The sequence below is a fragment of the Psammomys obesus genome, unplaced genomic scaffold (assembly GCF_907164565.1).
Source record: "Psammomys obesus unplaced genomic scaffold, mPsaObe1.curated_primary_1811, whole genome shotgun sequence".
Taxonomy (NCBI): domain Eukaryota; kingdom Metazoa; phylum Chordata; class Mammalia; order Rodentia; family Muridae; genus Psammomys; species Psammomys obesus.
The window spans coordinates 47,659,845-47,673,139 of record NW_026587216.1 but is presented as its reverse complement, the minus strand read 5'-3'; the positions used below and the strand labels follow the sequence as shown (position 1 = coordinate 47,673,139).

Genomic DNA, 13,295 nt, shown 5'->3' with positions numbered 1-13,295 from the left:
TCTATTCTATTCTATTCTATTCTATTCTATTCTATTCTATTCTATTCCATTGGAAGCTTGTTTATTTTCTAAGAGACAGAAAAGGAATGGATCTGGATTGGGGGGGAGGTTAAAAAAACTGGGAAGAATATAGGGAGGGAAATGGTAGTCAGAATATATTATGTGTGGAAAAATATTTTCAATAAATGGAAAAGAGTAAAGCAAAATAAATTGTTAATAAATGGTATTTCACAGGAAAAGCAAAACAAAACACAACAGTCAGGGTGGGAATTCTTAGCAAAGAATCAGGGAAAAGTAAGAGGGTTAAATGAAAACATTGCTAGACTCAGAATTTTGTCTATAAACATTAGTTTTCCCTTATTTGAATAACACCAAGAATCTACCATGTGCTTGGTTAGAGCTCACTGTATTATCTTTTGTGCTAAATTGACCAAAAGTGCAGAATTTTGTCTCAGTGATTAAGAAAGAAAAGAAAAGAAACATTTAAGCATTAAAAACTTAGCATTGGAACCAGGTGTGTTGGCGCCCCTCTGGGAGGCAGAGGCCGGTAAATCTTTGTGAGTCTACAGAGTGAGTTTCAGGATAGCCGAAGCCACACAGAGAAACCTTGTCTCAGAAAAAAACACAAAACAAAACAACAACAACAAAAGAACCTAAGCCAAACCAAACCAAAAACCCTTAGTACTGGCATTGCTTTTTGTTTTTGTTCTATTTTTCCCCTTACAGGATTTTTTTCTGTATTTTCTTCCTTTGGGGATTTTTTGCTTGTAGAGGTTTTTTTGTTTGTTTGTTTTAAATAAATGTGTGTTTGTTTTTATATACATTTTTGTTTTTTTGCTTGTTCATTAAAAAAAAGTTTTTATTTGCCTGTTTGTTTTCTGAAAAGAGGGGGAAAAAAGGCATGGAATTGGAAGAGTGGGGAGGTGGGGAGGATCTGGGAGTAGATGAGAGAGAATCATAACATACTGAATGAAAATGACTTCATCTTCAATAAAAATAAAATTTAAAAAAATTAAGGTTTTCCTTCCACTGCCAGCTCCCAGCTGTCAGCTGTACACCCACACGTTTTACCCAAGATGTGGCTGTGAATCCCATTTGCCTTTCAGCCACTTGCAGAATAAGTTGCCCTCCTCTCTTCTATCCCATCTCCTATGGTCCTCACCCCCTCCCAGAGCCATCTCTGTGCCCACAGGCCTAACTCCCTCTCCTATTAGATCTCCTATGGTTCCTCCTCCCATGGCCTTCTCTGCCCCCACAGGCCTAACCAGATCTCTCAGCTTGTTTATATGCCACCTGTGACTGATAGAAAGCTTCTTTCCTCTTTCTTTATTTTTTTGTCCACCTACTGTCAGCTCTACACCCACAGCTATCTCTCCAGACCTGAGGTTTGGGAGCTATATTTGCCTGGTCCAATTAAACAGCATCTGCCCTATTTCCAGTCATCCAGCTCCTGTGCATGCTCAGTCTAAGGCAGGACAGATTCTCATGTCAAATGTACAACCAAAGAAAGATAGCCTAGGTAAAATCATAAAAGTGAAAGCAACATGAATGGCCAAGACTGCATTTTTCTATCAAACTCACTAGTTTTATAGAGATGTTCTGTATGACATAGATGAACTCAAAAGCACAAAATGTAAAAGAACAATAATAAATTTTATTAAAGAATTCAAGAAATTTAAAGGACACATTAACAAATACTTCATCAAACTCCAAGAGGCTAACAATTAATGAAAGCTGAGTTACATCCAAGAAAGTACAAATATGTGAATGAATAAAATGACTAAGCTAATTTTTAGAATGCAATAATCAAGAACTAAATAATTTAGGATTTGAAGACTGAAATAATATCTGAAATATTGAAGAGAATACACGTTGAAATGAAAATGGAATCAAAACCAAACCAAACCAAATGAAAAACCTCACCATGCTTATTTAAAAAACCCAGGGGGAATCTTACAAGAAGAATGAACTAAGCACAAGACAAAATGTCAGGATATCATAGACAAAAACAGAAGATCCAGACAAAATAAGCAAAGAATATGAAAACTTTAAAAAAACACAAGAAAGGAATATGCAGGACAGGAGGGATAACATCAAAAGAACAAATGTAGAGATGAAGGAGAAGACACCAGGACAATGGCATAGACATTGAAAAAAAATTTTCCTAAATAAAAAATTATATACTCATACACATACAGAATCCTAAGTAGAGAAGACCAGAAAAGAAACTCCCCAAGACTTAAAACACTAAATATTCAGAACAAAAAATATTGAAAGCTGCAAGAGAAAAAAACACAATAACATATAAAGGAAAACCTACCAGAACACCACCTGACTTCTCATTGGAAACCTTATAAGCCAGAAGAGCCCAGAGCAATGCACTTCACGTTCTAAAAGACCAGGATGACAACCTAGACTACTGTTCCCAGCCATACAATACTCTACTGCCATCACTGAATGAAAAAAGAAAAACTTCATGATCAAACAGCTTAAAATGTTCACATAAAAACCAAACCAAGAGAAAAACCAAACCTCTAATAACAAATAAAAAGCAGCAAAACATTAAACAGAGTACAGGAAACAATACTTTGAACATAAGAGAGGAATAAGCACAGCCAGGAGACTCTAGAAAGAAAATAAACAAAACTATAGAAAAAATAACATTAATTAATGAAGTTAGAATTGTAACTATGGCTCTGAAAAAAATATTAACTGTAAGTGGACCAGAGACCTCAACTTGAAACCTGAAATCCTAAAACTTCTGGGAAAAAAAAAACATAGGCAGTACTTTACAATATAGAGATTTAGAAAAGGACTTTCTGAATAGGAGTCTATTTGCCCAGGACTATGCTGACAAAGCTTCTGTATAGCTAAAGAAACAATTAGTTCAGTGATGAAGAGACCCACAAAATTATTATTTTAATTTTATATTATATTTTAATAATATATTGCATTATTATTATAATTAATATAATATATTATTACTATAATCATTCAGAATATGCAAACACTGAAAATAAAGTCAAGGAAACAAATGTCCCAATTAAAAAAATGAGCTGGGGAATCTAAACAGAGTTCTCAAAAGAAGAAGTAAAAACGGATAATAGATATTCAAGAAGTGTTGATCATCTTTAGCGATTAAAAAAAATTCAAATTAAGGCAACTCTGAGATTTCATCTCTCCAGTCAGAATGACTAGGATCATCATCAACAACAACAACAACAAAACTGACAAGTGAGGGTAGTTGTGGAGAGAGGTGAACCCACACTTGGTGTAGGTGGTAGTGCAAACAGCTGCCATTACTCTGGAAATCACTCTGGAAATTTCTGGAAAAACTAAAAGTAAATCTACCATATGACCCAGTTATACCTCTCCCAGGTATATTTCCAAAGGATTCAGCACCCCATAGATTCTGGCTCAGCAGTGTTAATTGCTGCCTTCTTCACAGTATCTAGGAAACAGAAGCCACTGAAATGTCCTACAGATGTGAATAGACAACATGGAGTAAGCACAGAAGCAAGGAAAATATAAAGGGATGTGGTGATGGGCTTGAGAAGGGGATAGAAAGATACAGGTGATATGAAGAGAAGAAGCAGAAAAAGAGGGAGGAAGATTCTCACTGGGCCAGGCAAAGGAGGTCAATACAGATAGAGAAGGAGGGAGAAGGAAAAATAACACCAAAGTTGCTTAACACCTCCTGAAATCATATTATTTTGTATTTTACAGACATAAGTGAAATTATGCCATTTGGGCTGACAATGTTACCCACAAAACTATAGAAAAACAACACTCCCAAAACCAGGAATGAGAAGTCCAAAAGACTTCCAAAACAACATAGACTATTATTGTCACCCTTGGATGTCTCTCAGAGGTTGAAGGCAACCCCCATTGCTGAAGCCATCACACTTGGATGATTTGAATTGGAGTTAACCTGTTAACTGGAGTTAAGCCTCTTCCTTACATTCTAGATTTCATAGTACTTCCATAGAAAGTACTGTGCAAGCAGCCAAGGGAGTGAAATAATAATAGCGCTACCCAGCTGTGACAACTATGAACTACCACAATGACCAGCATGGCAAGACATTCATAAACGTTCCATAGTGGCACCTGCATTTGGTGATAACCAACAGCTGTCTAAGAGAACTTAAGGTTTAGTCAACAGGAGTGAAATCAGTCCTGGTTCTAGGAACCTAACCAGCTTCTAGGGGTAATGAAGTCATGGAATGTAAGTGAGAATGTACTCCTATTACTTTGCTAAGTCAGCCTAATTCCTTACTATATTCTAAATCTTATATCTACAGATAAGTGTACCAATTATCCCTCATCAAGAAACTTCTATGTACAGCAAGCTGATAGAAGTCTACTTTTCTCCTACTATAGAATATCACAATTGGACAAGTTACAAAACTCATTGGATCTTGTGGCATTCAGCACCAGCGGCTACTCTGCAGCACAACTCTTGCAACTATGGCTGAAGGGGACATTCCAGAAGAAGGACAGAAAGATTGTAAGATCTTTAGTCTGCTGTGAGACTGTTTCTTCTAGAAATGGACACATAAACAAGACCTGGCACGCTTATGCAGAACGGGGGAAATGTCACAGGATCCGACCCATGGCCAAAATGTTCAGGCAACAGTGAATGCAGAAAGAGGAAGAATTAACCTCTTCCAGGAGTAAGCCCCCCATTTGGTTGTCCAATAGAAACCATCAGCCCTGAAACTACAAAAATGAACTCAGCAGGTTATATTTATATATTTGTGCACGTGTTTGTATGTATCAACACACACATACATGTATATAACAATAATAATTAAAGAAAAGTCTATTAATTTGTGAATAGGGAGAATAAGGAGGGTTTGAAGGGAAGAAAAGGAATGGGAAAAGTGATGTCTTATACTTTAATTGAAAGTGGAAGATAGTTATAAATTAGCATTAAAAATCAAGACATTTCATGTTAAAATCTGTCTTCGTAGAGAAGTTGAAGCATCTGTCAGCACTTGAACCCCCCGCTCCAGTGTTGCACGTGGCAAGAATGAGGGGCATTCCCTGAGTACACAGGACTTCTACTATCCAACAAGCGTCTGTCATCGGTCTTCCATCATTGTTGGAATTAATCAGCCACGATGCAAAGTGATGAAAGTACAATACCTACTTTAATTCTCATTCACAGCCAGCTGACAAGGATAGCCTCCTTAGTTTTCAACATGAGCAAACAGACTCAAAGATATTAAATATCTTTACTTGGGATCTAGAGAGCAGGACACTTGTGATTTAGACTCAGGAGTGTCAGCCCCTGAACTGCTCTTTGTAATAAAAGTTTCTTACTTTTCATGATGGTTGTAATAAACTTGATTTTGCTTTTCAAATTCTTCCCTTTTCTATTAAAAATGGAATGCTTCATTAGATTTTTGTATGCATTATATTTCTACGTATGCAGTAGCAACCACCACAAATTCAATGACTTTGAAAAACAAAACGAAGTTTCTTCTTTCTTTCTTTCTTTCTTTCTTTCTTTCTTTCTTTCTTTCTTTCTTTCTTTCTTTCTTTCTTTCTTTAGTTCTAGAAGTCAAAAGTCTAAAAAAATGTTTGAAAGGATAGGTTGTTTGGGACTTGGGGGACCTCCAGGACAGACTAATATTTTTTCTTTTTCCCCCTAGTCTAGATGCTATAACAATTCCTCAGTGTCCTCTCCTCTGCTTCCGGAATTTATCTATCCAACCTGTTTTCATTGTCCCATCTCTTTCTTCTGTATTTGTCCCTCTCACTGTTCTCTCACAATGACTCCTTGGTTATATTGGGAATATCAGATTAGCAAAGATAATTTTTCCATTTCAAATACTTTAACAACAAAATTCAATGCATAAAACTAGATTAATAAACTCAGGGGATTATGAAGTTATGATCTTTGAGTATCCATTACCCAATCTACCACATTGTACCTATTATAAGTACATTATTTTAATCTATTTCCACATAATGTTTTCATTAAAGCATATACATAATAAATAAATAATAATTATAAATCATTATTAGACAAGACAGATACATATTTTATGGATTCTGATATTTTTTAAAGACGCATTTAATATAAGTTAAGTACAAGCCTAAAAAGACATTTGTACTTAAGAAAGGACATTAGTAAGCTATATTTATTTGCTTCCAAAATCTGTCGCATTCTTTATTTTCTTAGTAGAACCATGTTCTGCTGATGATAAGAATTCTAAAATCAGAAATCAGCACCTGGAGATTTTGTAACATTGCACCTGTGTGTTTTGAGTGAAGAAAATAAAAATATCAACAGTCTATCATCACATGCCATCTTTAAACACTAATAATTTCATCTTTTAAAGACAGACCACCTTAAATACAACTCAGTCCTAATTGAAAACTTCGAAGCTCTGCTCAGTTTGCATGTTTAACGGAAACAGTTTTCCTCAGTTAAACAGCGTCTCTGTTGAGTAAAACTCCACCGAAGAGTTTTATTACAGCTGTGAAAGGTTTCTCCTTATAAATACACATATACAAGGATGAGGTTAGTCTTATCTTAAAGTGGCAATTCTTAGTTGCATGTTGCTAAGAATATGTTTTTTTTTCCTTGCGTGTGTGAAGCGCTCTAATTTAAAATCTTCTATACCCTCAAAGAACGCATTATAAAACAAATATCGTTTCAATCATCTTGGTAATTCTGTAGTGTAGCCTTTATTTTCTTGCCTTCCTTTGGCTCTTAGAGATTTGGAGTATTTCTTCTTTCCTCTGTATAGCTGCTTGCTAATCCCATTTCTGTTTTGTATTACTATCTGCAGAAGACTCTTTCTGTGTGTCTCTCTTCATCTCTCTGTCTCTCTGCACCTTCTCTTTCTATCTCCCTCTCTCTTCCTCTTTATTATGTTTTGAGGTAAAATTTTATTGAAATCTTTATATCTGATCAAAAACATTAAGCCAAATACATTTCCTTCCCTGCTATCTCATAATTTTGTTAAAGAAAGGAGAGTTGAGTGACTTTTTCTCCTGTGAAGTCCCATGCTGTTTATTGCTCTTGATTCTTTATTCCAGATAGACAGTAGGATATTTTTTGCTCTGCAAAGGCCTTACAATAAATCACAAGATTATAATTATGTTCTGACAAATGAAGCCTACATGTTTTTTAAAAATTTTGTGTATTGAAGGGGCTGGTGAAATATACTGATGGTTAAAGTGGTTGTTGAGCAAGCACAGGAAACTGATTTTGGATCCTCACCTTCCACATAGAAATTGACATGTCTCCATCTGTACAGGAGGAGGATCAGCAGGGACAAACTAATTTCTGGACCAGCGAGTCTAGAAGAACCCATGATCTTCCCATTCAGTGCGATACCTCATCTCAGTACACAGGGTGGAAAGCACTTGAAGAAGATACCTCTGGCCTCTAGGTGTGTGTGCACACACATCCATGGACATCTTCAACTGTCATGCACACCCACCCACACATACACACACAACACATCTACAACACACATGCATTTCCAGTTACTGAATACTGATGTTCAATTGATTGGAGAAAAAACAAGAGTGGCCCATATGGGCAGTCCAAACTAGACTTCATGGGTTATAAAATGGTGTGAAGATGAGAAGGGGCTGTGTTGGGGGAATGAGAGGAAATTAGAAGGGGGGAATTAAGCTTATAGGATCATATTTCAGTGCATGTATGTGGAAAAATGAAAAGAAAAACACAACAGTTGTCTTGTGTAATGGACCAGCATGTTAGAATAACTCCTGCATAAGCAGAAGACTTTGAGTTTGATCCCAGAATTTGAGGTAGAAGGAGAGAATTGACTATTGAAAGTTACCTGCTGTCCTCCATATACAAACAGTAGATATGTGCCCCTTTTAGACCAAGTCTCCTCTGTTTTAACTGTATCTTCTGGAATATGACTCTTACACTTGATGGCAGTTTTCTATATGAAATTTTACTTATCATGAAGCCTTCTTCTTTTATCGATGCATAATCTAAGCATTTGAATCAGACAGGCTAAGAGAACTGACTGTATATTGCATTCGATAGGCATATATAACTTCTTGTGGAATGCTTCCCCTGCCTTGCCTTCAGGTAAGTAATGTCGGCTGTTATTCCTGTTTTCTTGGCTGGGATGAAAACCCAGAAGGAAGTCAGTGATGGAAATACCTCATTTGCTTAAAAAGAAAAAAACACAAAACATTCTTTATATTCTGAGTTGAGCAGTGAAAGAAAAACAAGAAATGTTCTTGAAAAATAAGTAAGTAAATAAGTATGTTCAGGAATCTAGAAATATTTCCTTCTTATTTTTGAAAAATATGCAATGAAAGTAAATAGAGAGAAGAATGTAAAAACATAAAAATATAATAACGATCTAGTACAAAAGATGCAGTATCTTTACAATGTTATTCTTCTGGCTGGGCACATCTTATTTCATTTCAATTACTTGTGTCTATTGAATATCTATCTGCTAGGTTGAGTTATTTTTTTCCACATAGGTTCTTTCAGATTCTATTGTAGAAGATTATCAATACACACAGAATTGGGGCCATGTTTCAGAGTAATAATTCAGACTGCAACAGCATTCATTGATAGGAATATATTTTCTTACAACTTTTTTTGTGATTTCTTTTTTGTTTAAATTAACTTTTCTCCCTTATTGCCAAGGACAGAACCCAGTGAACTGTACCTGTTAAGTCCTGTGCTACTCAGCTATGCCCTTAGCCTGCAAACCCCTTTCTTTCTTTTTTCTTTTTTTTTTTGCAGCCTTGACTGTGATTTTCATGTATTTATTTTATCCTTTTTTGAGATAGGAAGTTTAGGCTAATAGAAACTGAACATACTTCACTTCAAATATTTGGTTTAATACAAATCATAATAAAGATTGTTGGATAGATAGAAAATAAAACTTTTTTCTACTTTTATGTAAAAAATGTGCTGTTATATTAAAAAGTACCATATTCTGCTCTAATGATTCCCTGGCCACTGCCTTTTCTTGATTATAATGTAGCTTTCATCCAGGGAGAAGTGGGAGAGATGTGTTGGCAAGAGGGCTAAGAACAGAATGCAGTGGCGCTATAAAGCCAACTGAAGGCATTTATGTTTGTCCTAAGGCAGTACTGAGGCATTCACAACTCTTGATCTGAGGTGTGTGGTCAAAGCGGCAGTTACAGGAGAGCAATATGCCCCATAGTATTTCCGCTTGAGGGAAAATGAGAGAAATTGAGTGAAACAGACTCCTAAACAGAAAATGTCACTTAGTGCCTGAGCAGAGTGTACGAAATACTTAACTAATAAAATCCTGGCTCAGGGTGCTGTTGTAGAGATTGTGTGGAAGCTAGCAAGTTTCTGTGATATTACCGAAGTTGATGAGGTGAAGACATTATGGCACTTATGGTAGAGAAATAAAATAAGGAGTGAAGTTTTGAGTTTACCCCCTCCCCCAAACACGATAGTAACAAAGAGGAGAAACGGAGGAAGAGGGGGAAGAGAAGTAGTAGAAGAAGGAATAAGTTGTTTTAATCATACTTTTGCAAAACATGCAGGTATATTTGCAGTGCCAGTTGGAAGTACTGGATTGAGTTTCCCAAAAGTGACTGTCCTGATATGGATTTGGAATTACCCATGCAGAACTGAGTGTGCAGCCCAAGACAGATGAGCTTTCCAGCTGGGAGAGTACAGAGGAGAGGGGTGATGACGCTTAAGACACACACTGCCGCATCTGCTTTATTATCATAAAAACTCATCGCCGCCTGAGTTTCCACTGCTCATGAGGGGCTCCCTCATGACTGGTTTGATTTTATTTTTTTCTGTAACATAACTTCTTCATGAACAAAGATTTGGATCCTGTTGTACGCCTCCTACCCTCAAGGCCATGGAATAGTGCCCAGCGCATGGTAGGTCATCAAACAATAGCTGGGGAGAGTCCAGGAGTGTGGCCAGACAGGCAAAGCACTGCTGTGAAAGGTGAAGACTGGAGCTCTGAGTCCCAGGACCTATGTAAAATCTGAGTGTTCTGGCATAAGTCTGTAATCCCAGGCTCAGGGGACAGAGATGGCTACATCGATAGGGTTTGCTGTCCGTCAGCTTAGTTAAAAGTGTTGAGTTACAGGTTCAGTGAAGGACCCAACCTCAAAGAGCAAGACGGAGAGCAATTGAGTAAGACACCTGATGGCCACCCCTGGCCTCCATATACACCAGAACGATCAAGTGCGGTTGAGCAAACACATGCCACACACACACAAGCATGAAAGCATGCACAAACGTGTATAACTTCCCCAGGACACAGTATCTAATGAGTGTACTGAATGTGCAAATAAGTGACTGAATAAAGAAATGATATTTTCACAAATAATTCTGTTCTTTAAACTTTCGATGACTTTAGTTAATTTGGTTGGACAAGGACAGATATTTTATCAAATTGTAAATTTTAGGCAAAGACATATTTTACCCCCCACCCCCATTGGTAGCATTCTGACCTTGTTCTTTGGTGTGTGATTTTTCAAACATGACTGGTATCCTTCTGGTCCTCAGAGATTCTTTTCCACTGTTGTCTCCCTTTGATAAACAAAATAGAGATTGTGGTTACTTTAATGTAAATTTGAATGCAAAATGTCACTGTTCTCACTCAGTTGTTGATGTGATTATTAAAACTGAACAAACCATGATTTTCTAAAAATGACTCTTCCTGTACCCAAATAGATATTCTTGACCTTACTAGTGAATAACTTACTATTAATTCAGCCTCAACTGTCTTCCTCCCACAATTCACAAAACATTTTTGTCCATGTTTCCCTGCCTCACGGGCCTCCCAACTTGGGCCTTCATAGCACACCAACACTGGCCCATCAGGCTCCTTAGTGGTAGAATTTAAAGCAACGAGGAGGAATGGTTTTGTCCCGTCGTTACTAACTTTGCTCTCTTCGTGAATTTGTTTTTCTCTGAAAATCAGCATTTTGCTAATCTTTCCCTTGATGTGGAGTTATGTCCCACTGGATATGAGCAGTACCTGATGACGTTCATAGCAGCAGCATGCACTGACACAAAACAAAGATTACAGTGCAGAAAGAGGAGACCAAAAAGTATGAAAAAATAGGAGGGGAGATAGTTACTAAAATGTTTGGTGCCCAAGCCTGAGGACCTGACACAAAAAGCCAGCTGTGGTAGTAGCCATAGGTAATCTAAAGCTGGGGCTGCATCACACCTGATCCTCTGGTAGAGCCGCCGAGCAGAGGTAGGGGACCTTAAATCTTAGTATGTGATGGGTAGCTCCTCCACCTTCCATGCACCCGCACGTATACTCATACACATACATCTGAGTACACACCTCCCTCTGCCCCCCCCCCAAAAAAATCTAGGTGGTGAGAAAAACACCTGTAGAGAATAGAAATGGTGCTTGAATTTAAATGGTGCTTGTTTTTTATTGTGATTATTATTATTATTTTGCAGTAGAGAGGAAGGGGAATAAATAAAAGAGAAAGTAGATCTTGATTTTACAAATGCAGGTGGATGATAGACACAAAACAAAATCCCAAGATGTGTCTGTGTGGGGGTGGAAGATGACAGCAGAGGTATTTCTGTGGTGGAGAATGAGAAGACTTGAGGAAGCAGCTAGGGACAAGAACTTTGAGTATCCTGTGTGCTGTACTGTGGGGTCTTTGACATTATTTGTGAGGACTGAAGACTAATTTTGTCAGACAACTTCATTTAAGACTCACAGCAACCACACGTATTAGCAAGGTTGCTGTTATTTTCTATCAAATATGGAGCAGCCTGTATGGCCAATTACCTGCAAACAGCTAGAGAGGAGTCAAGGCAATCTAGGAACAGTAACAACTTAGGCCACACAACTTCTTCCGCATCATGGTTAGATGTTATCTGTAAAAATTTCCACTATAGTTCTTATATATAGCATAAATATAGACTTAAATAAACAATGCCGTATTCATAAGTAAAGGAGGTAAAGTGTGTTTGTACTGGGTGATGCTGTATTTCTGGAGTTATTAGTTGTGATAAACAGGAATTTCAGAGGAACTTTTTGATTGACCCTTCAAGGGTACTTTAAAAAGCACAATACAGTTTGAGTTGTTTTTACTTCTAGATATTTCCTTATAGGACTCAAACTATCTTTATTTATTTATATGCCATTGAAAAAGGTTGTATTTTATGGGTGAAAATAGCGTATTAACCTTTTATGATTGTTAGCATATTTGAATAGAAAACTTTTAAAAAAAATGTCCTGTTTTACCTGTTCACCACATGTACTTAGAAAGGACAGACGTAACGGATTCCCAGACATGACTGCTAAGATTCTTTGGTGCCAGCAGGTCTCATGATGAACACCCCAGAATCACAGCTGCTGTGTGTCACTGGCTGTACTCAAGAGCTGCTCTGCCTGGGCATTGTCTATTCTTTCCTCCAGCCTTGCTGCTTCAGGGGGAGATGGCTCTTAAAAAGTACCTGTTCTTTCTGCTTTCTCTCTTAAGTCCTTCGGCCTGAGGACAGCTCGTTTGGAAAGGCTGACCCATAGCTTCTTTCATCTGTCACCACCCTGGCTGGCTGGCGAAGAGGTTTCTCCATAATGGTTGTGGAATGGGGGCTAGTACAGCTGCAGCCATGTTCCGCTGTGTGTCAGCAGTGTTAGAGCAGGCTTCTGTCTCATAGGCTGCTTGGGAAGTGCTCAGCACCCTTCCCAGTACAGAGTTAGTGCTGAAAACTTTCATGTTCTTTAAGAGAGGGATCTAATAGCTATTTTCATGTAACCTGTGGGAAAACATTTAGCAACAAAGTCTTCCTTGTCCAAATATAATCTCCTAAACATTATTATCCTACTTTTAAATACAAATATACAGAATATATAAATTACTAAAAACATGGATTAGACAGTTCCCAACCTAGTAGTAGAGCTGCTGAGCAATCTTCCATATGGCAGCATCTATTAGCAGAGAAAGGAAGGGAACCAAGACTGAAGGAGGAACATGGAGAACATACCTGTGCTGTGGATGGCTGAGCCTCCCTGCTCAGGTGAGGGCAGGGTTTCTGCTCCTTCGCCCCTTCCATGGGCTTCACTTTGTTGAATTTGATTGTCAGTGGTTTAAGCATCTTCTCTGAGGCAGTTCTGAAAGACCTCTGATTTTATGACTCTGTGTCTTGAAGTGGAGAGATGTGCTTTGTTTTTCTTTCCATTAGTAGACAAGCCAATTAGTTGTTTAATCGGGATTTTGTGCTAGTTAATTCCTACAGGCGACTCCCTAGCTAGAAAGGGCTTTGGCTTAAAAGCAGCAAATTACTTCTGCTTGGGTGA

General features: G+C 37.7%; 1 protein-coding gene across 1 annotated transcript in view; it reads right to left on the bottom strand.

Moving 5' to 3' along the window:
• Cngb3 (cyclic nucleotide gated channel subunit beta 3) overlaps positions 1-13,093 on the bottom strand; it is a 178,026-nt gene extending 164,933 nt beyond the window's left edge. Inside the window, 2 exon segments of the mRNA XM_055603202.1 lie at positions 10,471-10,549; positions 12,983-13,093. Of these exon segments, the coding sequence (XP_055459177.1) occupies positions 10,471-10,549; positions 12,983-13,093 (190 nt within the window).
• Between the last annotated feature and the right edge of the window lie 202 nt (positions 13,094-13,295).